This window comes from Oxyura jamaicensis, chromosome 10 (genome assembly GCF_011077185.1).
Source record: "Oxyura jamaicensis isolate SHBP4307 breed ruddy duck chromosome 10, BPBGC_Ojam_1.0, whole genome shotgun sequence".
Classification (NCBI taxonomy): Eukaryota; Metazoa; Chordata; class Aves; order Anseriformes; family Anatidae; genus Oxyura; species Oxyura jamaicensis.
The window spans coordinates 15,325,080-15,350,917 of NC_048902.1; the positions used below are offsets into that span (position 1 = coordinate 15,325,080).

Here is a 25,838-nt window from a genome sequence, read left to right on the forward strand (position 1 = left end):
ACGGGAGGAGAATCTGCCCCGCCATTGCCAGGAACAGGCACTTTCTCCTCTTTGATGAGAGCCCATTAGAAATAAGCAGAAATAAGCAGCCAGTTTTGCACGTTTGCCACAGTAGAAGTTTTATCCCAAAATTTTTCAGTACAGGTATGTATTTAGATGTGGTTTAACCTACCGGGCCGTGTCCTGGCTGGTTGGATACCAACAATGTACAGCAATAAGAGCCAGGAGTTATGAATTACTGCACTGTTACTGCTGTGCAAACACCACTGCAGTTGTGCTAATTGTCACCATCTCAAAGCCTTCAGGTGGCAGCTTCTCACAGCACAGGAATTTGTTATGTTAATGATTGCTTGCCAGCCAGAAAGGCACCTGCATGTCAACTCCCGTGATCCTGGAGTTCTGCACTGCAGTCTGTCTTGCCCTCTGTGCACTTATGTGGAAGAAAATCATTTGACTCCTATGCAAGAAGAAAGAGATTGGTGTCAGAAAGGCTAGAGTAGCGTCCCCATGGATCCTTAACTTTAGAGGTAGTGAACCAGAAAGTGTGCTTTTGTACAGTCCTAAGGGGACCCCAGTAGAAAAGCAAAGGAATTTCTGCTTGAATGTGGTAGAGGGAAGGGGAGGAGACGAAGCTGTTTTTCAGTATGTTTTACTTACGGCATTACTCCTCTTACAAACATGTGACCTGCAAACCCAGCAACCCTACGAAGACAAGACATGAATCATTTATGATCGTTTCGTTCTGTATTCATTAAGGGATTTCTTGGTAGTATTGTGCGCTTTAATTGCATTGACATCCCCCACTCACAAATTCAGGAGGGCAAGCTAGAAAATAAGGAAAAAAAACAAACTAAATCTGTGACTGGCAAACAAAGCTTCTTTTCACATCTTGCACTTGCTGGAGACATCAAAGAGAAATGCAGACGTTTCGCTCTTCTTCTGATCGCATATTGATAGTTTATCTTGCCTGACTTCAGCTTTTAGCTCAACACAAATTCCTGTGAACCATTTATTAGCCCTGTAGTGCACTCGAGTCCAGCAGTGTCCATGCTGCCACACCACAATAGTCAGCTCTTGGTGGTCTGCAGCACCTGCCATGGGTGTCTTCCTCCTGATACCCAGGGTGCTGGAATCAGGCACTGGTCCCATAGCCAGGAACGGGGCTGTGGATTTACCTGGTTTTAACGTACTTCGGTTTAACTGCAAGAGCCACAAACACAAAGGTAAAGAAGAAAGTAATTAGAACCATAATTTGGGGATCTTTTGTGTCTCGTGGACACAGATCGTTTCTTTATTCTCCTCCGAAGGAGCATAACTTGGCAATAATTTTGTCACCGTGACATTTATGGGAGAGACTTGAAAGGAGCAGGAGAAAAGAAACAAGCTGAGGGACGTTTCCTTGCTGGTCACATGCATCAGAGCTGACATGCTTGGGAATCCTTTCCAAGCACCCCTCAGATAAGCCCTTAGGAGTGACTTAATTGACCATGAGAGCTTTCCGAGTGGCTGTTGGCAGCCCTTACCGCAGAGGGCAGGTGCTGGGGACCACAGCTCTTGCTTTCCCTGAACCCCTGTGTTCCACCACAGAACCTCAGCGGCTGTTCATGCCTCAGCTCGGTCCCTGCCGAAAATGCCACCGTTGTTCCTGGAAAATGCCCCAGTCCCGGCTGCGAAGAGGCCTTCTTGACATTCCTCTGCGTGATGTGCGTTTGCAGCATGATCGGGGCCATGGCGCAGACGCCCTCAGTTATCATACTCATCAGGTAAGGCCAATGCCAGAAGGAACTGGGGGGCTGCCTGGGGGCTGCGGCCACTGGGGGGCTGCTCTCGGGGTGGGGATGGGGCCGGGGCTCATGGGGTACTGCTCACAGCACCTGGTTCATCCCTGTCGTGGCTGAAGGGAATAAAGGAATCGCTTGTGTACAGTGTTGGTAAAAAGGGAGTGAGGAGGAGCTGGGCTTGCAAACCAAGAAAAGAAAGGAAATGCAGAAGTGCAGCTTCCAGTCCAGGCAGGAGGGATATTACAGCTGCAGCAGCAAAGTGGCAGAACTGCAGCCCCGTGGTCTCAGCATGTAATGGCTGAGATACTGTTGGAGATGGCCTGGAGATCTTAGAAATGATGGAAAAATACCAGACTGTGGCAAAGGTGAGCATTGGTTAATACCCACTTGGCTGGGGTTTGACTTCTCTCACCCTGGACCAGGTCCAAAACCAGAAGGAACTTAAAAGTATGAAGGACATCTCGGGGCTGAGCCAATGTGAATAGTTGAAGTAGCTTAGTCAGATAACCGACCCTGTGTTATTTCCAGACACACGGAACACTTCACCCTATGATACAAGTATATATCTAAGCCCACGTTTATCCAGAGGCTGTCACTTAGTGAGAATAATAACCAGAGGCATAAATAGCAGATCATTCTGCAGCCTGGAAAATTCCAATAAAACCCAATCAATAAGGTCTGTATTAGAGGCACACTCTTGAGTGGATCTTGGACAGAACAGCTCTGTGAGGGCATGTCTCCCTGCAGGATACAAAATGAGGTATTCCATCTACTAGTTCTTTTCTCTCTTGCATCTACAGTAGCTAAAGGGAAATCAAATTTCTCATGATAAATATTGTGGCAAAAGTAATTTGAAGTTTGAAGGGTTCTTGTTCGAGGGAGCTGCCAGCACCTGTAGGATCCTGAATGAAGTTGTCTTTGTGTCGACTTCAAATGAGACAGGCCAATCACCAGCAAGGAAGAGGAATACAAGAAGGGAAGGGAGCATTAAAAATACTTAGCTCTCAGCACAGATAAATAAACAACTCACCCTTCCAAATTAGTAGCTACACTCCCTTCAGAGTTTTGGTGCTGCTAAGATGCATGGGAAAGAGCTGCTCACTATATCCCACCACATGTTCTCTTGCAAATGCCATCTTGGATAAGGCATTGCTAAAAGGAAGTGTTGGCATGTATCCCTGGTGTCTCTGGCAGTGACAACAGCATCATTCACTTCCCGTGTTTAATTTAAAAACAAACTCCCCTCACCAGCCAAGCAAGAGTTGCACTGGGACTGGTAGCTTTTGTGCACCCGGGCATGTGCCTGAGATGGTCACAGGGCAAGAACTGAAGTTTGAGCCAGAAAACACTTTGATCAGCTGTAACTGATTGCCTTGGAGCTGAGTCTCTAGAATTGAGCCACTAGGGGGGTTAGGGACTGGCTGGAGGGTTGCAATGGGGAGTAAAAATAAAAAGAGATTTTCCTTATGCCTCTCAAGGACTTCTGGTATTGTTCACCCAGCATCCAAAGAGAAGTAGGTGCCACGTGGCTAGAAATCAGGGCAAGTCCATATTCTGAAGAATTTCAGCACTTGTGAAATTTGTTTGCCCTCCCTTCAGAGTCCACAAAAGAGATGTCTTGTCTAGCAAAGTCATTAGTTCATTGCTGTGGTCAAGAAAATGAGATGTTTCCAGGTGACAAATTATACTTCACGCTAAGGTATGGGGATCGACTTTGACTTAAATACAGAAAGGTGGACAGATACCACCAATGATTAAAAAACACCTGGTGAATTTTTCAAATTATAATCTATTTTTTCCATAAAATAATCTTTTATACTCTTTCTGTTTCCTTCATTTCCCATGCTACTGTAGACCCTATTTGAGCCAAGCTGTTTAACCACTCAAACATTTTTCCAAGGGTAAATACTTCACACCTTCAGGTCTTTATATCAAGCCTGGATGTCTGCCTGAAAACTGCTGAAACAGAGCCAGAGGTTATAGGCTTCGTGCAGGAGTCCTGATACCACGTTACATGGCCTGTAACGTGTCAGATCAGAACGGTCTTCTCTTAATTTAAAACCTCTTGCTTTTCTAGCTATTTTATGGGTGTTGTCTGATTCCCTTCTGATATATTTATAGGGAGGAGTGCCCGTGCCCCCATGGGCATCGCTGGCAGGGCTGAGTGCAGGCCTCTGTGAGGAGCTGAGGGAAGAGGCCGCCGAGGCCTTCAGCGTTTCTCTGTGTGACGAACCCAATCACGTGGGGATCACCGTCTGCTTTCCAAGCCTTTGTATACCGTGGGACATAAAATGCTATTATAAGACTTGAGACCAAGTTAATGATTTCTGAAATGCCAGAGGCTTTGCTGAGCCTACCTCGAGAGGATAACTTTAGCCAATAGGATCCTTGAGCTAAGCGCTTCGGAAAGCCATGAATTATTTTTTAAAGCACCTTTGGAGGCTGATACTAATGCGATAAAGCGGGTTCTGTTCATAGCAAAGGGTAGGGCAATGGTTGTCTCCCCAGTGTAAAACAAATTCAATGAAAAGTAGTCTTCTTGAGCACGTCATCACTGGGAGGCTTGGTTTAACAGGTTGACCGAACATTTTGGTCCATCATCCACCCTTCCCCTCTCATTCCTAGCAGTCTGGGAAGCCTCAGAAAAATAGGTTTTCTCTCCCACCATTTCTCAGCCTATGGAGCCTTAAAAGAATGATGTGGAGTTTGTAAACGATGATTTACTGGGATGGGAATTTCATTTTTCCCTATCCGACAAGAAGATCAGCTGCTGTTATTAATGACTTTGCTAAATTCCTGAACCCATCACATGGCCACCGACGCAATTACTTTTGAGGCTGTAGGCAAAGGGAGAAGAAAAGCCCCATTAATGACTTTTTGAAGAGGTGGTGGTGGCATCCTGGCTGACAGCACAGAATCGCCATGGGGTGTGTTAATCAAAGCAGAACAATAAGAATCGATTTCACTCTCTCCCTCTCTCCTCCCTACAGAACCGTGAGCCCTGAACTCAAGTCTTATGCTTTGGGGGTGCTTTTCCTGCTTCTCCGTTTGCTAGGTAGGTACAAAAAATTCTCGTCTTCCTCCCCCTGTGTTTCCTCTCTCACAGAAAACACAATTTTTAATATGCAAGAGTTGATTTCTTCTTCGTGCAAACTTACACATCAGACACTGTGGTTGTCACGAGTGGGGTCTGAAGCAATGGGGTCTAGGACCTACCTCCCTATGAAGGATGTTGCATCAAGGGTCCCAAAGGCGCCTTTCCTGCCATTTGGATTGTGCTAATGGAAGAAAATGTGGTGTTGTTGCATGAGAAATGACCATTCCTGCCACGCTCCCATGCAGACTGTTCTCTTCTATAGTTGTTATTAACATGTCAGCAGCTTGCAAAATTACTGCTGTATTGCATATTGCTGAAGTAGAGGAATGTATATTTTTATCCTTATTTGAGGGACAGGACCTATGTTACATGCTGTGTTTGTCCCTTCCTTCTGGTCGCTCAGAAAAGAAAACAGTGAAATGAGACAGGCTGAGTCCTTGTACTCTCCTGTGGGTTAATATCCCATTAAAATGCAGGCAGCTATTCCTCTGGACCAGTATGTGTTTCTCATGTGTGAATTAAAAGGAACACACTGGGCTTTTGTTTATCTGCTGCTTATTTCTAGGTGGATTTTTTTTCCCGTTTTAAAGAGATGGCTTCTATTTTAAAGCTCTTGTATTTCAGCTCATTCATCTTAATGACATCGTTGTTTGGGTCTGTCTCACATACATGGTTTCTTCATGTTTTGGGGGTGGAATTTGCTTTTTTTAGGGTTACACTTCATGCCTTCCGCAGCAGGGCACAGGCAGTACCTTCGCTGCACGGTCCCCCATTCTGAAAGGGATGAGCTGGAGAGTAAAATGCCATCTTCTAGGCTGTAGCAAGGCATTGGGAAGTAGAGGAGCAAAAATCACACAGTAACACACATTGCCTTCAATAAGTGACTTCATTTATTTACTTAATTTTGGTAACACCTTGTCCCGTGAGCTTAAAGGGAAATGGTGGTCCCAGACCAGTTTACATTAAAGCCAATTAGATTTTCCTTGCTTTTATTGAAGTAGCTGCAGTCATACTAAAAGCTCCATCAATCAATCTTATCCAGAGCTCAGATAAGTCAAAGGGAAGTTTCTGGGTTGACTTGCCTGGCTCTGGTTCAAGCCTCGCAAAGACAGTATTTTCCTTTGCTGTCAGTGCTGCTCTCAGGTTTTGGCCTGTCTCCTTTGGCTGAATGTGGAGTGTCAGCAGGCAAGTGTGCAAGGAGGAGATCTGTGGGTTGTTGTTTCCAAATGAAAAAGTACTTAAGGGGGAAGGTTTTCTCTCTTCTCTCTACATTTTGAAAGAGATAAACCTTCTGAGATAGCAGCATCTTGAATTCCACTAAAACTGGGCTCAGATGCATGTATTAAAGATGAATAGGTCTTTGTTTTTGTTTTTGTTTTTGTTTCTTCCAGTAAAGAAGCCATAGTAAGAACTTAAACTCAAATCTTTATATGTTGCTCTGTCACTAAGGAATTCCCTTGAAATAAGAGAATATATCCAGCAACGTAGCTAGACCATATAGAAAATGAAGAGAAAGATACTTTTCAATGTAAGCCATGATATCCAAATCTTGCCCTTAACAATCAGAGGTTTGAGACTAGCTTTATTGATTTATTTTAAAAGCTTTCCAGTTCACCTTTAAGCTTTGACTTAAGAAGAGAGTGATAATAGCTGCTTCTTGAACCAAAGGAGAGTATTAAATATAGGTGATATGAGACCCAGAGGTGCAATCATAGCTAATAGATTTCAGTAAGCCAGGGGTAGCTTTTTTTCTACAGCTCTGCAGTTTCTGCATGAAATATATATCGCAGAAATTTTTGCAACACTTTGCAATAAGAGGTAAAGCATGATTGAATCTCTTTAATATTCACTATGATAACATGAAACACCACTGAATTCTTCCAGTATCCTTCTGGATGTATTATCTTATTCCACAGGAATTCTGTTGAGAGAGAGCAGCGTAACAGTGTTTTCATATAGAAGTGCTATTGCAGTTTCTCAGGGAAGAGGGTAAAGCGATGCAGTTGGAGTCAAAGGTTTTCAAAAGCAGCAGCTGCTATACAAGAAGCTCTGATAGGGACGTTCTTTCCCTATAATATCTCATGCATAGAGAGGTAGGGCTGATAGAACTAGAAACCTGGAATCTCTTTAATGTTTCCAGTAGCTGGGGAAGTTCTGAGCTAGATGGGAAATGGGCAGTTCAGGTCTGTCTAAGACTGAAAAATGGCTTTTGGAAACAGCATGAGACAAAACATCCTTAATATCCTTGATAATTCCATCCTGATTGTGTCAGGGATTGTCAGCACTGACTGGGCATGTCTGGAGTGGTGAAAGAGTTTAGTCACATGCAGAGATCCTGGATGCGTCCTTTCTGAACTGTGCATCCTGGCATAGCCTCCGCTTACCAGGAGACTTCTTTTGTTTTTTCCTCTGAGCCCACGTTGTGTGCCTGTCTTCGTCCAACATGAAGAAAATGCAATTTCTCTTGAGAGGACTTGCCTATCCACAGTGCGATCCCTCAACTCCCATCCCTCAGAGGGTCTAATCCCCAAGTCACTCCTGAGAGTCTCATGCCCTGATGAAAATGACCTGAAACACTGGTTGCTAAAAAGTTTTTTTTGTGTATTTTTTTAAAGGTGTCCACACCTGCCTGCGTCCACGTAGCAGCTTTGTAGTTCAATGGAACAGGTCCTTCCTCAGAGTCCTGTAAGGAGCAACTTCTAGGCCAAATTACCTTGAAAAGCTGGAAAGCCAGCTGAAAGCAGCTGATGGGAGCGATAGCTATTTCTGGAGTTCAGCCTGTGCACCTCCAAAGCTTTGCATCAGCATCTCTCAGTGTGTTAAAATAAGTATGGGTTCACACCTCAAAATTATGATTTGCATGCTGCTTTCCCTTAGTCCAGAAAGCATGCAGCTCCTGCTTCCTTGGTCACTGCCCCATCTGTGTGTTAGCCCTTAGGGAGGTGGCATCCAGAGCCAGTGCAGCTCCAGACACACAAGCTGCATTCAGCAGCACAATCTCTTTGCTTGTTCCTGGCAGGAGCCTGGCTGAATTTTTAAATGCTAGATGGAGTGTGCAGTTGTCCACGTGTTTAAAAAGCAGACATCTTTTAACTTCAACGCAGACCCAGCTCAGTCGGGAATTTCCAGTCATTGACATGACGAACAGTGAGCTGGCACTGACTGTTTTTCCAGAACATAACCAGGTTTTAGATGTGATGACTGGAACTCGTGTTTGTAACAAAAGGATCGTCTTGCTTTTATATTGTCTATTTTTATTTACTACATCTGTGCTATTAATGACTGGTTAAAAAGAGTACCAGAAGTCCATATAGCCTTTCTTCCTTCCTGCATTTATTAACATATAAGGAAGATCAAACAAAGCCTGCAGAGCTCTAGTCATCAAAATAAAATAAAGAGATCTCAGCCTGCCACAGGGAATAGTGAAGACAACCAATTTATTTGTAGTTGTAGGAGATATGTCATGAATGTCACTATTTTGTTCGTGACAAGCTGAAAGAAGGCATCTTATCTAAGCCTAGAAATCCAGGTTAATGATGAAACCAGATCCAAGATTAAGCACTTTTCTGTCTAAAAACTGCAGTCCTTGTGTCTGTTTGCCTACACATTTATTTATAGAGTCTCAGCCATCACAGCACCTACAAATGGGGTGATACTGTCAAGGCCCAATCTGGGAGAGTACATGGTGCCCACAGTGTTCTTCTCCTTTGCTTGCTGTCTTAACCCACAGCAGTAAGTTTTGTTTGTGTTTTTTTTTTTTTTTTTGGTTTTGTTCCCCACCCCCTTTCCCGCAGGTTAATCCACTTTCCATCTGATTTTTTTTCCCCCCATAAATATAGCAGAAGGAAAAGAAACGCTTTTCATTACGTAGAGCATCCACATTTAGAGCATCCACGTTTTCTTCTGAGTGCTGCACGCTCGGTGTCCACGTGCCGGCTGGGAAGCACACAGCTGGATGTGGACAACCTCACCGCTGTGGGGGTAATGTGAAATGGGGTAATGTGATGCTCTACAGTATCCCTGTAAGACGAGAAAAAGTAGAGAAGAAAAAACATCGCCCTTATTGGTTAACAGAGATTGGAGTGATTGCCTTGCTTTTTGATTGCAGCTCTGTTGCAAATGGAGAAATGCTCATCAGCTGTTAGCTGCAGTGGCTCTGGGAGAATCCTGCTGTGAAGTTTCACTTAATGACACACTGAAAATTTCCCTTCTTTTCGTATTTAATATTGGCATGCATTACAGGCCATTGTTTCTTCTCTTTGGATCAGCGGAAAGCCTACTCCTCTGCCAGTGAAAGGTCCAAAACTAGATCTCAGTGCCCCAGCTGATTTCAGACTCTGGAATCCTGTGACACCCTTCAAGTGAGCATCCCAGAGTGCAGGATTACCAGAATCTAAACAGAGAGCAAGCTACAAGGCCATCCTCCTCCTCTTTCATTTACTCCTCCACCCAGCTTCAAACCAGAAGCTTGATGTAAGGCACTTAAACTTGAGAAAATCCTACGTGCGTTTGGGATATCAGCAAGAGTCTGTTCCGTAGATAATGAATCCAAAATAAAAACTCGTATCCACAGCCTTTGTTTAGGTTGATTCAGAACTAAAAAAAAAAGGGGGAGAGAATTGCAGGCTCCATCTGGGCCCATTAACCTTGATAAGTGTCCTCTCTTTCCATTCACTGCAATCACGTCCTCTCCCTTTATCGTAAAGATCATTAACGCATGATTTGTCTCTCTTATTTTGACAGGTTTTATTCCACCTCCCCTGATCTTTGGGGCTGGAATTGACTCCACGTGTCTGTTCTGGAGCACGTTCTGTGGCGAGCAAGGAGCCTGCGCACTGTATGACAACGTGGTCTATAGATACCTGTACGTTAGTATCGCTATAGCCCTCAAGTCTTTTGCATTCATCTTGTACACAACCACCTGGCAGTGCTTGAGGAAAAACTATAAAAGATACATCAAGAACCATGAAGGTGGGCTCAGCACTAGTGAGTTTTTTGCCTCTACTCTCACCTTAGACAATCTGGGGCGGGACTCGGTGCCCCAAAACCAATCACATAGGACAAAATTTATCTATAACCTTGAAGATCATGAGTGGTGTGAAAATATGGAGTCTGTTTTATAGTGACTGTGAAGGGGTGAACTATATTAATAATATAAGGGTCCTTTTTAATAAAAACAGGAGAGTGAGAGTGAAGTACAATTGCAAAGCAACAATGGCAACACAGGAAACTTTTGTCTTTTTCTCAAAGTCAAACCCAGTCAGGATTCTTGAGAACAACATCTTTTCATGGGATCACTTGCGATATCCTGCAGGGTGATGGAGAAAGCAGGGAGCTGCTGCGGCTGGGCACCAGCCCCTTTGATGACAGTACGGGCTTCCAAAACGGGAATCGACGAAGGGCGTCCACAGAGGTTCATCGGAGAGCTCGGCAAACGGACAGGGTTGGGCATGAGGCACAGAGAAAGCCAGATGTTAATGGCAGGGATGTGTGGAGCCCTGCTATTCCCACGACGTGGTCTGAGGGGTTAGGCGGGCTGTTCGAACCCGGCGCACGCTGTGATGGCAAGGAGGGAACGATGCTGGAGTTGTTCGACCACTCACACTCTGCCACCAGCCACGAGTCCACGATAAATACCTTCAGAGCTGCTGGAAACCTTCCAGGTAGCTAGCAGTGCTGTCCGAGTATCCGAGTCCTTCCAGCTGAGGCACATTCGCAGATCGCAGCTCTTGGGTGTCTGTGAATAGCTGTGCTCAGATCTGTCAAACCCAGTAAAGTTCGAGACATTTGCTCACACTTGCCAAACGTGCTGTCATTTTTAAAGGGGGATGAATTCCAAATATTTGTCTGCATAGTCCTCTGATAAGGTTTTTTAAAGTTATTTTCAAATCTATGTTAACCCTTAAATCGCTGACACTTTTCCATAGGGTGGATTTATTTATGCTAGTTCGGGGAAGGATTCTGTTTAATAATATGACTGAAGGGGTTTGTTTAATCCTCTGCGTTTTTTATCCATACGCCTTCATTCTAATATGCTACCAAGCCAATGAAGACACATAATATGTTTTTAAAAAAGAGAATGAATGCACTGTGTCTCTATAAAAAAAAAATTGTCGGTTGGAAAATTATAGATAATATGATGATTTACATAATATAGTTTTTTTCATATTATATGTGACTCAGTAAATACATATATATATATGGAGAGACTATTTATGTTCTCTCCAGTTTTTAAAGATATATATATATAATTTGCAATCTAGAAATGGTGTGGTGGATGTTTTCTTTAAAGCGTGTGTGTGTGTGTGTGTGTGTGTGTACACAAGATGAAAGGAATACTGACCTTGATCCTCGCAACTGATATTTTTTCACCTGAGAAATGCCACTCACTTCAATGGAAGCCGTGTGAGAAAGGTGGAATAATCTCCTCTCTTCGAGGCCACATTTTGACCTTAGATGTGCAAATTGTGTTCCTGTGGAAGGCTGGGTTGTGGGAGCAGAGGCTGGCCAGCACTAAGCACCTCTGAATTTTTCATTCAGATCCTCAAGAGGCACCCATGCAAGAACAGATTTGGCTTTGCCTTTGCAATGCAGTCTTAGCCAAGACTGTAAAGAATCAAGGGAAAACTTTCATCTGATTTCAAGAAGCATTGGGCCAGGCTTATTTTGCATGCTTATTTTTCTTTTCCAAAACATTCCTGTTGGGAAGCAATACTAAGCGGTTGTGTTTGAAGAGTTTTCCCCAGTCAGAAATGGAAACCAGGCCCATTTCCAATGGAGTAAATGTCAGAAGGGTTTTAAGGGTTAGCATCTTAATAAAAAAAATGCCTTTTTTGTTCATATTTTGAAGCTGTTGTGAACTTGCAGATGTTTAGAGAAGTAACCTGGTATGTTGAACCGAATGCTGGACATCGCTTCCATGCAGCTGGAGGATGGGCTGATCGTCCTCAGGTCCTTGTCCACTGCTGGCAGTGGGCACCCTACAGCTGGTACGGTTACAGGGGAGTTGATAACTTGCTACTCATGTTCAGCACTGTTTTTAGCAGACTTTGCTCTTGTTTTGGCGTTTAAACATGGGTGTGGGGTATCAGACTGCTTCCGTTTGATTTACAAGTTTGTTTGTAATTTATGCACAGCATTAAATGTTCAGCAACAATAAGAGAAAAAAAAAAAAAAAAAAAAAGGTGAATTAAATAAACTCCATGGTGCCAAATGCTAAACAAATACTGTAACTGCAGATACTCGATTCTTGGTTTTCAGCCATGTTAAGGATCGTTTGATTAATGAAGGAGTTTAAGAAAAAAAAAGTTACAAAGCTATGCAGTGCCATTGTTACGCTGGGCGGTAAATGATGCTTTTTAGACCATTAGATTTGTTTAGTATATCCTGTCTGATAAAATAAGAGATACTGCATCCATAAAACAATGAATTTTAAAAAGGCACAGGGTGCATAACTGTCTCATAAAATATGTATAATTGTCAAGTATAAGCCTCTGAAATCATTCTGTACAGTTCTCTTCATTCTGGAAATTTATTACTTAGACTGCTGTCTTTTCAAATGCTAGCTCATAATTTTATACCATACACACACATTCAGACTTGAACACAAACGTTGGAGAACAGAGCCTTTCTCAGAGCCTGACTGCTTGAAATTCTATAACCCCTTCCACAATTCCATCGCTTCCCCTCTGAAAGTCCAAGGTGAAGGAGAATGACGTGCTGGCATGATACAAAACAAACTCCCCGTGTTCAAGAGCTGTGGTTTGTCAGTACAGTCAAAAGTCCCCCTTGACCGGAGTTACAGAAACAGGATTCCAGAGCACTTAATGCTTTCAATTTTTTTTCCTTTTTTTTTAAAAAAAAAAAAAAAAAAATCTCTTTTCGTGATGTGTATGGGAGATGCAGTTGAATGGGGTTACTTTTATTATTTTTAAGCTGTAACTTAAAATACCTGCATGATTGTTGTTTTATTTCTTTTGATAATGTGGCTTTTGAAAAGCTCTCTTCCCATCCCCCTCTTTTTTTAAGGATGTATCAGATGCCTGCATCGTGAAGGGTTTTACTGTCAGTGCTTTGGTACAGATTCAAATAAAAGTTTTATTTTAAAGAAAATGTGCAGACCAGAACCCTCATCCATCCCACCAACCTCCTTGCTTTTCTGATTTCAAAACCACAAAGCAGTTTTGCCTGCAACCCTATTTTTGTTTTAGAATAACAAGTGGAGAGTCTCAGACGTCCTCCTCCTTCCCAAAACGCGGTGTGCGCCTTAGCCTGGAAGCTCTCCACTTCCATCCGCAACTGCCTTAATGTGCGGGACACCTGGGAACAAAGATGGGGTTAGAAAAACATCCATTCCTGGGAGCAGAAGTAGTGGCATGGTCTGAACCGTGCAGTGCAGATTTAGAGTTAGAAATTCTTTTCCATATTCAGGGGCATTAAAATTCAGGGCTTTGTTGAGGCCTCCGTCTCAGCAGAAATTTTATTTTGACGTCTCCAAGCACTGTGTTCTCTTCATGGCTGTCTGCTAAGGAATGGGATGGTGGAGATTTGATGTGCTTGAGGTTGAGCAGTCTCTAAGGTTTGCCTGGTTGCCTCGCGTGACTTCAGACTGGGGGTACCCTTCCCTTGCGTAGATCCCACATTGGAATTGCCCCAGTCGAATCAGAAGGGAATCCCAGTCTAAAATAGGTGCAGATGACACTAGAATCCGTTCCATTGGTGGTTTGTTGTTGTTGTTGTTGTTTGGGTTGTTTCCTTGCTTGTTTTACAGCCTCATTCAACAAGAAGATGCATTTTCAGAACCTTTTTTTTTTAATACATGTTGAAATCATACATTTTTCTGTCTTTGCCCAGTACATCTCGGATGCGTAATGGGAATGAAAAGGCCGTCACTTGAATTATCTAAACCCCCATTCCTTAGAATTTGAAGGGTTTGAAGGAGCTAAGAAGGGCCTCATGCTGCCATGCCCCTGTGAGATGCTCTGAGCTACTCAGAGCTCCTATTTTTAATCTCAGCTGGGTCTCACCTTGATGGGAAGGTGAAAAGGGAAAGATGCAGAAAGGAATTAGCTGCTTCAGAATTGAACTGGCGGGCTGCAGACATTTGGAAAGTGATTGGAGTATTTCCAAATGGCTAAGACACGTAGCATTTTTTTTTCTCAAAAGAAATAATAAAGGGAATGATTGAAATTTCCAGCCCCTCCAATCCCCATCAGGGTTTAAAGTAGCATCCTTGGCTGGTTTTTGTTCATCAGAACTGTTGGAAGCAATGTACTGGGGGTTCACCTTTGTGTGTCAGTCTGACACATTCTCTAAGAGTAAAAAAGGGAGACAGAAAGGCAACTGCAGCTAGTGACCAGCAGCTTCTCCCTGGAGCAAACCCAAGACAACCCCAATGCTGCCAGCACTGTGAAGCTTTAGCCCCAGAGTCAGCCATGGCTGTTGCTGTCAAGTGAATTTTCTTACAGCTGGTTGTGTTGGCCTGTGTTTTCTTAAGGCTTGGACAGTCTTGCTGTGATGTTTGTTTTATTCTTGGCAGGTGACGCAGGGAATTGTCAGTTTGAAAGACATATGCAAATGTTTCAATGGACTGATGTGATAACAGCTTTGTTCGCAGGGGTTTCCAGACTTATTTCCACTCTGCATTTAGACACAGCCATGCTCATCTATCCCCCATGTATGTGAACTTTTGCAGGTAGAAGCAGGTTTGTTGTTACTCTCTCTCCAGATCTGATTAATTCCTGCCAAGTTCGTAGGTTTTCCGTGTGCTGGGCTGAGCACCCTGAGTATAAGCAATAATATTGACCTGTTCTCACTTCCATTAGGAGCTTTTTCTTTCCTTACCTAAGTGGGAGCTCACCTCTCCCAACAGCCCGTGTTACTGCTGTGAGTTCCCTGCTTTGTGGCAGCAGCTCAGGAGCCTCCAGAAATTCCTTCCTCCCAACATGATGCCCTCCTGTCCTCACAACCTCACACACCCCAGGCAGCCAAGACACCATCAGCTGGTAGGAGAAGCCCTTAATTGAGGTGGGCAGCCACGCGAAGGGAGCTTTTGGCACGAGTCAGGCTTCGCTTTGGGCTGAGGTTGATCCAAGGAGGAAGGGAACGATGGCACTACCGGGCTGTGGGCTTAGAGATGCTATGAGTTTGTGGTGTTTTCCCCAAATTCTTCCAATTAACTGTAGCAGAGCAGAGTATCACAGCCTAGAAAGGAAAAGATTAGCGATACCCTGACAGTTTCTAGTGCTGGGCTTGTTCTACATGATGTTGGTGTCTGCACGTGGCAAAAAGCAATAAGAAACTTGTCAAGTCCAACTCAGCAAATAATTTATAGCGACTTCATAAATGAATTTTCCCTTTTATTTCCTCCTTGTGAATTGCTGAGAAAAACAAGAAAATGCCTCCAGTGTATTTGCAAGGTCATTTCTGCATATAATCTGTGGTCAGGAGGGGGGTTGAAAAAGCTTCCTTATAATTCATGCAAGTTGGTTTGTTCTGTCTGGACATCGCAGTCACTGGGGACATTTCTGATCCCCACTTCCCAAGACTGGAATTTTCTCATCAGTGCAAACGTTTAGTTCAGAAGTATGTGCTTAGAAATTGAGTAAGAGGAGCCTTGCTCAATGCCAGTGGGCAGAGCGCCGCTGGCCATGCACAGCTCTAGGACAGCCAAAGTGCTGGCTTTCAGCTCCCGGTTCACTTTCCAGGAATATTCTCTCACAGATGCTTGAAATTCTTTGCCTCTCGCAGTGTTCCTACCGGTTAATGCATTCATTTGAGTAATTACAGAGAGCAAACACGAGAAGAGTATGAACCCAGACAAAAACAAATTGGTGTTAAGGTGAAGCAGGTGGTGGGAATTTTATTTACAATGTTTGCACAGCTCTTCGACCTGAAGCAGAAATCTCTTGGGAATTGACAAGTCGCATGTGGCCCGACTTACCTTGGTTCTTCCCAATTGAACTGCCAGTCGGTAGGACAGCGAAAGGCATTTTTCTCGTCCACTCATATATCTGTTAGCCCTCCAAAAGCCTTTTCTTTTGCAGTATGGCATCACACAAGTACCACTGCTTTTACCCTTCAGCGCAAACTGCATCCAAGTGCAATGTTTTTGGTGCTTCACAACAGCGTGAACCCGAAAGGAAGAAATGAAACAAGCCCTGTTCTCTGCCCGTGATGCTTCCAGTGAGCCCGGAGGGTTGCGATCCCTCCTGCGGGATCACAGCCCTTTTCCTAAAGTCCTTAGTGGGACCAAAACGGGGCTCTGCTGAGCGCATGCAGCCTACAGGCTGTGCTCACAGGTCTGGGCCCTGTCCTACTGCATATTATTGCCTTCTTGATGCTTTCAGTTAAACGCCTCATCATGCAGATCTACATTACTGTCACCGACAACTGTTAGGGTTTGCTGGTGGTCTCTGACCCCCAGAGTTTGGGAGACTCCATGTTAGCACTGAAAGCAGCTCCCGTCCTGCTCGTCTGGGAAGGAGCCATCCCAGAGCAGGGCTTAGTGAAAATACGTAACAGTGCTGGGACCACACAGCATCATGAGCAAAAGGCAGCTCTCGTTGCTCTGGGGTACAACGTCCGTGGGGAGGAGGCTGGGATGGGAGCTGGGGAAGAGCTGTGACCTTCTAAAACCCATAGTGCCTACCACTGCAAACGGAACGCTGTGCTGTATTATAGTATACGTGACAACCGTGTAAATAAAGTACAATAAACATGTTGTTTGTTAGGATTTTGATATGAGTCAAATGCAGTCTGCAAAATGTTTTGTTCTTTTTTTTTTCCCTGCTGTATGCTCTTATATCACATTCCAGGCATGGGGACGTTTGGGGTCGTGTGAGCTAGAAGCACGTAAATGGCATTAGATGGGAAATGTTTGCAATAAGGACATTTTAAAATTCCTCATGCCCTCTATAGATAAGAAGCAAGCACCACGTGAAAGCCAGAGCAGAGGGAGTGGGGCAGCCTCAAGGCATAGGAGGAGAGCGGCTCTACTCGGACTGGTCTGTGGGCAGAAGCAGCAGCGCTGCCCAGCCACCTCGCCATGGTTCTGATTTCTCCTTGCTCGTTTTCCTGATGCAGAGGCTGATCAGGAGCATATGCCCTGCCTGCGTAACCCAGTTATTCTCCACCCTTGAGATCCCTCAGCAGCAGCTACAGCTGAGCAAACTTGAGAGCTTAAAATTCAAAGCAGATTGGGAAAGAAGTTATCCTGTTAACTCAACCAGCTGGCCCCTCTGTGGCTCTGGCAAACACTGAGGGGCTTTTTTTTTCCCTTTATTTTTTTATTTTTTGGCTGATAAGAATATTGGGAACTTAATTTGTGCTTTAACCCACTCCCTTCTCCATCCTCACGTTTCTCCATGGTGCAGTAACGGAGAACAACACACCGACGTGTTTCAGTGAGGCAGATCTGCCGTCAAGTCCTGATGCCTCATTGCTGGGCTGTTGGTGAGCATTTCCTCCAGAAGCTGAGGCCTTTTCTGGCAAGTGTTTGTGGCTGATGCAGAAGCAATCCACCATCAGCACATGGAGGATGCTTCCACGTTGGTCATCTTGTTGAAGGGTAAGACCATCACTCACCACTTGTCACACCTGGGGCTTGAAACTCCCCCCCAGGGCCCATGATATCGGCTGAGCACCTTCCTGCCTCTGTGCCAGGCCAGTCCGTGGTGTTGGACCCACATATCATTGCTGTTCTTCCACCACCTGGGCACAGCAGCATTTGTGGGAGGCTGTACAGCAAAGAGGTCCCTGCTGCGTGGGGCAGCTCCATCGAGGTCTGCAGCACGGGATCTGCCCCTGCTTCAGGCTACGGGTCAGCCCCTTCCTATGGTGCCCAAGGGACCGTCTTTGAAGCGTGCTGGTTTTACTGCTGGTCATTTTGCAGATGCTTAGCAGCACTTCCAAAATAAACCGAAACTTGGTTTGGAAAAGGAAATATTTCGCTGTGCAATTGATTAAAAAAAAAAGAGAGAGAGAGAAACCACATGCTCGATATATTTTGAGTACTGCATTCTGTATTTTTGCAGCTTATATTTTCCAGATGAGCAGTTTAGAAATATGTGATGTGAAATAACATACTGTAAGTTTGCTGTAAATGATATTAAAAACACTATTTTCATTCTTCGCCTGTCTCACTGGATGATCTCTTTGGTACTCCCTTTCTTTACTGCTCGGCTGGCCGGGCTGCTGCTCTGTCTCTCCCAGAAGGGTTTGTTTCAGTAAAAGCAGAGCAAGAGTTTGGGTTGGAGGTTTGATGTCGAGGTGCAGTTTGTTAGGAATATTGGTGGGGCTGGACATTTTCCTGTGCATGCACAGTGCCTGCAGAGGAGAGCTCCTGGGGAAGAAATGCTTGGTTGTGACAGCACAAGGCAGATCCTTGGCAAGGTGGGTTCTCAGCTGGAGTTTGATTAGTGGCTGTAGAAAAGGAGAGGGAGAAGCAGGGCATCCTAAGTGGTTGCAGAATGGGGGAACTTGAACCCCTGGAAGGTTGTAAGATGAGGAGGAGCTCAGAGGGAACGTGAGTTGAGCAGTTTGGAAGAATGCTGGATGTCTTCTAGTTGTCTGACACTCTGTGTCAGTTCAGCTGTGTGGGGGGGGAGGGCGGGGGAAAGGTGCTTTTAGTTAAAATAACGAGAGCTCAGTGAAGTGGCTGAGCCCTGTGAAGTACCCTGAGAGCCTGCATCTGGTTTTGCTCGGAGAGCTGGAGAGGTTTTCTGCCTTCATCTCCATCAGCCTCAGGGCCCCGGGGTCGTGGCAGCGCAGTGAGAATGTGCAGGTATCGTTTCTACTTGGTTTGTCTGCTGCTGTGGTCAGGATAAAACCAAGCGTTTATTTCACCCGTTGTTTTTAAATGTTTCAGCTCTTGTAAGAAAAGGAAATTATTTTCTCCTTAGATTCTACAAAATGATCCCAAATGAGGCATCTGCGTGCCTACTGAGATGAATATCCACTCGTGGCATGTTTGTTTCCTTCTTTATCCTTCCCTGTTCCCAATCCCTCTTCTGGAAGGCTGAGTACAAAATGATTAAAACTTCGTCAGACCTGCTGTTTTACTGCACACAACCTGAGTGCAGCCACTTGGAGTTCCCCTTTGTACGGCAGAAGCTCTGGGGAGCAGTTTCTGAAGGGAGGGGGGCGGCGAGGGAAGAAGGAAATATGTTTTGTTAAACACCCACAGCAAATACATGTGTATATATATATATATATCTTATTTTGTTGCTTTCCCTTGCTACTGCTGGCGGTGGGGCCTACACAGACCCCCTCCGAAGGCATCACTGCTGCACGCTCTGGCTGTCCCCACAGCATTGCATTTTGCTGCCACCTCTGCCAGAACCCGGTTAATTGGGTATTTACTGAGCTGGGTTCTGTTTTGGATGCAGATTATTAACCTTTATGTCACCTAGAAGATATTACACCTGGTAAAGTTAATGTTTCGAGACCGGGAGGTTAATGTGTCGGTGCTCAGCCCTCCCTAATTAGCAGCAGAGCCATGTGCGGCTGTGCTGCGAGCCCCATCCTAATTAGAAAGGACTCGCAGACGGGTCACATCGACAGCATGAGGAGGTTTCTCCACCCTCTTCAGCCCTCTCTGCTGCTTCTCCTCTGTGCTGTCCGTGGACCTTGGGTAAGTCTCAGGGATGTGGTGCCGGCCCTGGGGAGGGTGTGATCCCGGCAGCCCAGCACCAGCCTGCCTTGGGTTTCTGAGCCTGTGCTTGGTCAAAAGCAGTGGTGGAGTCAGGAGATCTCCAAGCTGAGAAGGTGGCTGTGTGTCCAGGAGCTTGCCTAGCAGAAAGCCTTAGCTCTGCACTGCATCTGCTCAGCTGCCCGGCCCTCAGGTGAGCTCTGAGCTGGCTGAATGCTGTTAGAAATGTTCTAACAACATTTAGGAACTGTTAGAAATGGGTTGTTAGAAATGGTCAGTGGGGGCTTAAAGGAACCGGGTTTGGTTTGGGATTCTGGTGTTCCTGTGCTTGCTGCCAGAGCATGCCCTGGGGTATGTGCTCATTGGAGTAGGGATCACAAAAAGAGCAATCAGGAGGTCAGGAGTGGAAACCTTTGGAAGGAAAAATCCCCATACAGTTTGAACGGTGAGCCTCTGTACCAGCAACTTTGCTTGTGGAGTCCTGCTCAGCCACGGAAGACCGACACATCCCACGTTGTTTGTGGCAGTGCTAAGTTAGGCGTTTGCCCCTTGTCTCTGTCTTCCCCTCCCTCCTGTGACAGACACTGGCCAGGCAGGAGCACGACCTTGTCCTTGCAAGGCTTGGAGCTGCCTGTCTCGCGGAGAGCCACGCACGTTGAGCTGGGTGACGTGGGCGCACAGCGTGTGGGAGGAGGGCTTGGCACGCTCCCGAGCGATGCTGCTACCTGTGAGCCATGTTGCAGCCGTGCCTTGCTGGGGGATACGATGGGAGGATCCCCATTTCGGTGGTGTTTCATTTCAGAGCTCTTTTGATGAGCTCAAAGTGTCTTGTTGGAATTGGATCATGTCAAGTTTTCTTTGGGAGGCGGCAGCTTGAATGCTCTCAGCATGTATAATAAAGTGTTTGGGCTCTTAGCGAAATGAAATGTTGTCATGGCCTCCCAGCCACCTCTTCTGCGTAAGATCATGCTTCTGTGGAAGTCTCAAAATTCAATATTTTGTTCTGTATCAAAATACCCATGCTTGCAGACGTCCTGGAGCTTTCCACAGGCAGCTTCTTGCCTCTCCAGACCCTGCTGGTGCCTCTTTCCAGAGCATTGTGAGCCTGGTGCTTAGCTGGGAAAGGAGAGCAGCCGCGGCTGCTGCGGGGGAAGTGCAGGAGCACGCAGCCACCCCGCAGTCCTTGCCAGGCAGCGCGAGGATAAATCCCCTTCCTAAACAAGTAACGGGTTACCCATTGCTTGGTTTTCCCTCTCTATCGATCCGGGCTTTGAGAGAAGAACTAATGTATGGAAAAATCAAAGCAAAGGGTGCATTTTGCAGTCAGTCTGAGGCCAGCGTTCATCTGAAATTGGCTTTGGGTTTGCTCTTTTTGCAAATTTGCTTCGTGCTCCGGGCAGGGGCTGGAAAGGAGCTACCAACATGATGCTCAAGCCAGGCTCACAGCTCTGGGCTTGAGGCAGAGCTTGCTTGTGTCCTGTTGCTGTGCTGCATGGGTGGCAGGAACGCAGCACTGGCTGCATTGCTCCAGCCTGCTCTGCAGGGGGCAGAGGCCCCAGTAGGAGGATTTTTATTTTAAGGGTGCAAATCCATGGAGGAAAAGGACAGCCAGAGAAATCTGGCATTTCTACCAGCCTTGCAGACAGGGAAAAGGTGACAAAAAGCTTGCAGAGGACCAAGCGCTAATCAGGGGATGTGTTCCTGCCTGAGGTCTGCAGGGCTCGCTGCCTGCCACTGGGCTCTTCAGCAGAGCCACTCCTCTGCCTCACAGGCTGTGTAGCCCATTAGTCACCTTCTGGCCTTAAAGAGAAGGAATTTCAGGCTTTTTATTAAAAGCCTTGGGCCTTTGGTGACAGTGCTCAGCAGAGGTCCCATTTTCACCTTTAGGAGATGGCCAGAAAGAATGAAAATGGGCTCATTATCCAGCACCTTAGGGAAACTTCTACTGAGAGGTGGGAGAGGAGAGGGGGGTGCAGATTTATTATCTCCATCTCAAATGGACTCAAGGTGGCAGCGAGGCGTGAGGGTGTCCCTCAAGGCTGCAGGATGGCCCATGTACAATGAGCAGGAGGTCTGGGGCTGCCTCCATCCAGCAAATGACTGCGGTGCAGAAATTGGGGAAATTCGTCCACTGACGGAACAGAGAAGTGGAGTGGAGCCTCACCCTGCCTTTCACTCATAGGGGTGGCCTCTGGGATTGAAATTCTCTCTCCTGCATCCTTCCACTCCGATTAAATAGGAGAAATGCATTTCCATGAAATCCTGGGTACCTTTTCCTGCAAGCTTTGGGTCCATACAGCGTATTTTCTCCATTCTGAGCATGTACTAATTCCCCACTGAAATCGATGCTCATCCAGTACTAACACCCACACAGCTTCTGAACGCCTCTGGAAAGGAGCAGAGCAGCTTGAAAGACACCTCGATTTCTTGATGAAGCCACAAGTCAGAACACAGCCCCGCCTTTGTGGAAGTGACATGTGAACAGAAAGGTCTCTGATCTCTCTGACTTTGTGCACGTGCCGTTGAATCCACAAACGCACATGGTGGTGCAGAGCAGGGTGCTGGGCTGCAAACCAAAGCCTGATCATCACACCAAGGCACTTTGTAGCTGAGTGAGGCTCGAGGGGAATTCTTTTGAAGCTTTCAGAGCATCACATCTGATCTATTTTCACTGCAGACCACGAAGCCTGGAGTGCCAAGTATTTTCCGAGTGTCATTAGTTTACGGGCTTGTTAGCAGAAAGGATTTGTTGTTACCTTGCAGAGTCTGAATCTCATTGAACCAGAAATGTGATGGCTGAGAAGAATCAGGTTAACAACATTTAGGTTTGTCTTTTCAGCAAATGTTATTTGAGCTGGCTCTTTATTTTCCTCCCTCCTTTCCCTGCTCCGTGGTTGTCATCACCAGAATTAGCTACCTGGCCATGCGTTGCCATAGCTGTATTTAAATGTTGTCATCGCTTGGGTGAGGCTTTAGAAATAAGCCAGCCTTTTGATGGTTGCATTCAGAAAAAGGTGGAGATGCCTGCAAAATGAGTGCTTAGTTGTTTTTGCATATGCATCCTTATACAAAGCTGCAAATGGGCACGCGATAACGTTTGGTAGCTAGGGAAGGCAAAAACAGTTAGAAATTTCAAGTATGATGAGTGTACAGCAGACCATATGGTGGTGGAAACTTGAGAAGATAAAAGGGCACATCACTTAATTAATATGCTTAGTTAATGTATTGCTACACTGAAAACCATTTCAACATGAATGGGGTTACTCCTAGAGGTGCCTAAACAGGATAAAGGTGGGGTGTGGGTCGAGAACACAGCCGCGTGTTCCAGCAAGGGCAGGAAGAAGTCCAGAGGAAAGTCTCCAAAAATGTTTGTGCCAGGAGGACTGGAGCTTGTAGGCAGCTCTTGACCTGCATGATAGATGCTGACTTGGGCTGCTGCTGCTGCTGAAGAAGCTTTTGATGGTTAAAACTCATTGATGGCCTGGCCTGGCATCATTCACTTTTTATCTCTTCTTTTTCAGTTTTCTAGTTAAGTGCAAGCAAAGCTGGAATGCACCAGGAAGAGAGAGAGAGAGGAAGGAGAAAAAAAAAAAAAGCTTTAGGTTATTTCTGGTGAAAACAGCCTCAGAACCTACTGGCTGCTTTCATTCTTTACTTTTCTCCTCTAAGGGAGAGAGCAGAGACCTTGCTGATTTCAGTAAGACGTTTCTCTTACAAGGTAACAACCTTTATAGCAGTCCGTGTTTTGATGGGACATTCTTAAGATCTAATGCACTGTTATCCAAGACCTTCCTCTTCTTTAGAGGTGAAAGCGAGGCTTTGCCTTCTAGAAGCTCAGTATAACCAAACAACCTATTGACTCCCCTGCTACGAGGTGTCTGCTTTCACAGGCTGCATTGAACATGATGGATGCTTCTCTGGTCCGAGGCATCGCGGCATTAACCGTGTGTGCACCGCCTCTGCTGCAGGGCGCTCTTCCCAGTCTCCAAATTGACATGAAGGGACAGAGATGCTGTAGCTACACACTGGAGAAACAGGTCAAAACTGCAAGCTTTCAAGAAGAGAGTAAACGGCTTCACTTCAATACCTCTTTCTTGTCTCTGCTCCCTGACACATGGCTAGCTCATCAATATCTTCCTCTCTATGACAACCCCAAGGGAAACAAGACGCTTTGAGAGGAAGAGGGGCTATTTGAACAAGAATGCTGAGTGGCTTTCAAAAGTAGCTATTGTTTATTATAGATCTGCTGAGATATTTTGGAAAGAGCATCAGCTTTTAAAGCCACGCTGAAATCCCAAGCAGCTTGGCTCACTTGCAGCTCGGGTTGAGCAGAGATGCAGCTTGCCCTGGAGGAGCTGTTTGAGGTCAGGTGCTGGGAACAGCCTGGAGGAGGCACGTAAGGGCCTATCCAGAAGGCTCTCAAATACCTGTTAGGTCTCCTCCAGCACTGGTTTTATTCCATCTCTAACTAATTGGCTGGGCACAGAGGTGGTGTGCTTCTAGATGTTTCCTTGGCATGAGGTTGAAGCAGCTTTGTCAGGCTGGCCCTGTAGATCTTCTGCCTACACCGTGTAGGAAAGGCCTTTGCAAAGTGAGACATCCCTGCCCTGAGCTCATCATTTCCCTGTACTGAGAGCTACAACCTCGGGAATCCTAAAACCCACCTCTGGAGCAGGTAGTCCTGCTCTGATGTGCACCGTGCTGCTGCATCGCGGTGGTTTGGTCCTGCCCATAGCCTCGAGTGTCTGGGATACCCTGGGGTCCCTTTGGCCTGTGGAAGGAATCATAATCATCACCCATTTCTCTTCAGCAATGGAACAGGGCAAAAAGCACACCTTGAGGAGGATGGTCACAATTTAAAAGAGGAACAAAGAAAAGTTTAGTGTAAGCAGCATTATCTTTTGCTTTTTGATGTAAATGGCCGAGGTTCAAACACCGCCACAAGCCTGGACAGGTGGCCGTTTCGTAGTTACGATAAATAATTTAAATGACAAATCCAGACCTGTCTCTTGGTCCTGTATTATTCATGAATGAACAGGCTTGTTTTTTATGACAATGTTCCTTAATCAAACACAGCCCATGATGCGTCTCAGTCCTTGAGTTCATTTCGATTGCGCCTGGCTGGGTGCCATCCTTTCGTGGCTGTTTTCTGTTTTGCAAAATGTGTTACCTAGATCGTATTACTTCTGCTCCCTTCCTGGGGGACCGAAACTCTTGTACACAGCAGGGAGATCTCCGCACGGCTGCGTGTCCTTTTTGTGGTGAAACTTCATTCAAATGCATATTTCTGAGAATTTCCCTTTGTACAATTGCTTTTACTATCAAAAATATCATTCATGTGAACACTCGTGGCAGAAGTCAGAAGTATCACCGAGGAAAACATTCAAGCATCATTCACATAAATCTTTGCAGACACTTCACTGTTGTTTGCTCACTTTGTCTTGCACGGGCTTCACCAGGAGGGTCTGGGCATGTGCGGGGCTGGCTCTTTTCTCTGAGCATCTCCGCATCCCTTTCATTTTGCTGGAGCTGGTGAGGGCAAAGTCGGTTTTCCAGGTGAATTTCTGAGGTTTAGAGATTGCTGAGGAGATGTAAGCATTGTGACTCGAGCACCATGTGTTGAAGAAACAGGATTCACTTCCCAGTCCTTTACAGACTTCCATTTGCATTTGTCAAACGGGAATAATGATGTTTACTTTCCCAGCTACCATTTACTTGTCCTACCAGCTTACTGGCTACGTGCATAGGTGTGTGCCACATTAAAACACAAATCCAGCCTTTTGTAAGAATGTACAAACTGCTGAAATACGGTGTCTAGGGGGAAGAGTTGCCCTGGTGCTCATACGAGCAATTTGCTCACACACGGCTGATTTGCTCCCCTGTTGTTGCCACTAAAAGCTGATGGTGCTTACTGCTTTCATTCATCCCCTGAAATATAAATGTCTGTTTAAAAAAAAATATATATTTCTGCCTCATTCCCTAAAAATAAGCTCATAGAAACTTAGGAGAAATTAGGAAGAATTTTATTTATTTCTTCTTCGGTGAATGAGCAGTCACAGAATTGAAAAAGTTGGAAATCCAAATGAGAAAACTGGCTGAGCGTGTTTTTAATGCCCTTCATGTCTTAAAAAATGGATTAATTTGCTAGGAAGATCCCCTTGGATGAAAAGGGTCATGGGTTATTTACAAGCAAGTGTTATTTCTCTAGCTATCATCGCTCAAAACTGCGAAGAAAATAAAGTAGTTTATCGCCCTTTCCTTTCTGTATGCAGGGAGGCTCTGGTTTATCAGAGATCTGTTTTTAATACAA

General features: G+C 45.4%; 1 protein-coding gene and 2 long non-coding RNA genes across 4 annotated transcripts in view; all 3 read left to right on the forward strand.

The window, feature by feature from the left end:
• SLCO3A1 (solute carrier organic anion transporter family member 3A1) overlaps positions 1-10,377 on the forward strand; it is a 122,974-nt gene extending 112,597 nt beyond the window's left edge. Inside the window, exons 8-10 of the mRNA XM_035335763.1 lie at positions 1,588-1,763; positions 4,772-4,836; positions 9,622-10,377. Of these exons, the coding sequence (XP_035191654.1) occupies positions 1,588-1,763; positions 4,772-4,836; positions 9,622-10,001 (621 nt within the window). The 3' untranslated portion in view covers positions 10,002-10,377. The remainder of the gene's footprint in view (positions 1-1,587; positions 1,764-4,771; positions 4,837-9,621) is intronic.
• On the forward strand, positions 5,845-9,486 carry LOC118172086. Its single transcript, XR_004753547.1, has 2 exons — positions 5,845-7,754; positions 8,008-9,486. It is a non-coding gene; the product is annotated as an uncharacterized LOC118172086 (long non-coding RNA).
• Positions 10,378-19,349: 8,972 nt separating the features above from the next.
• LOC118172367 lies at positions 19,350-25,619 on the forward strand. Of its 2 annotated transcripts, XR_004753666.1 has the most exons (3): positions 19,350-19,510; positions 21,903-22,017; positions 23,332-25,619. It is a non-coding gene; the product is annotated as an uncharacterized LOC118172367 (long non-coding RNA). The 2 variants fall into 2 exon arrangements; XR_004753667.1 differs by lacking the exon at positions 21,903-22,017.
• Positions 25,620-25,838: the final 219 nt, after the last annotated feature.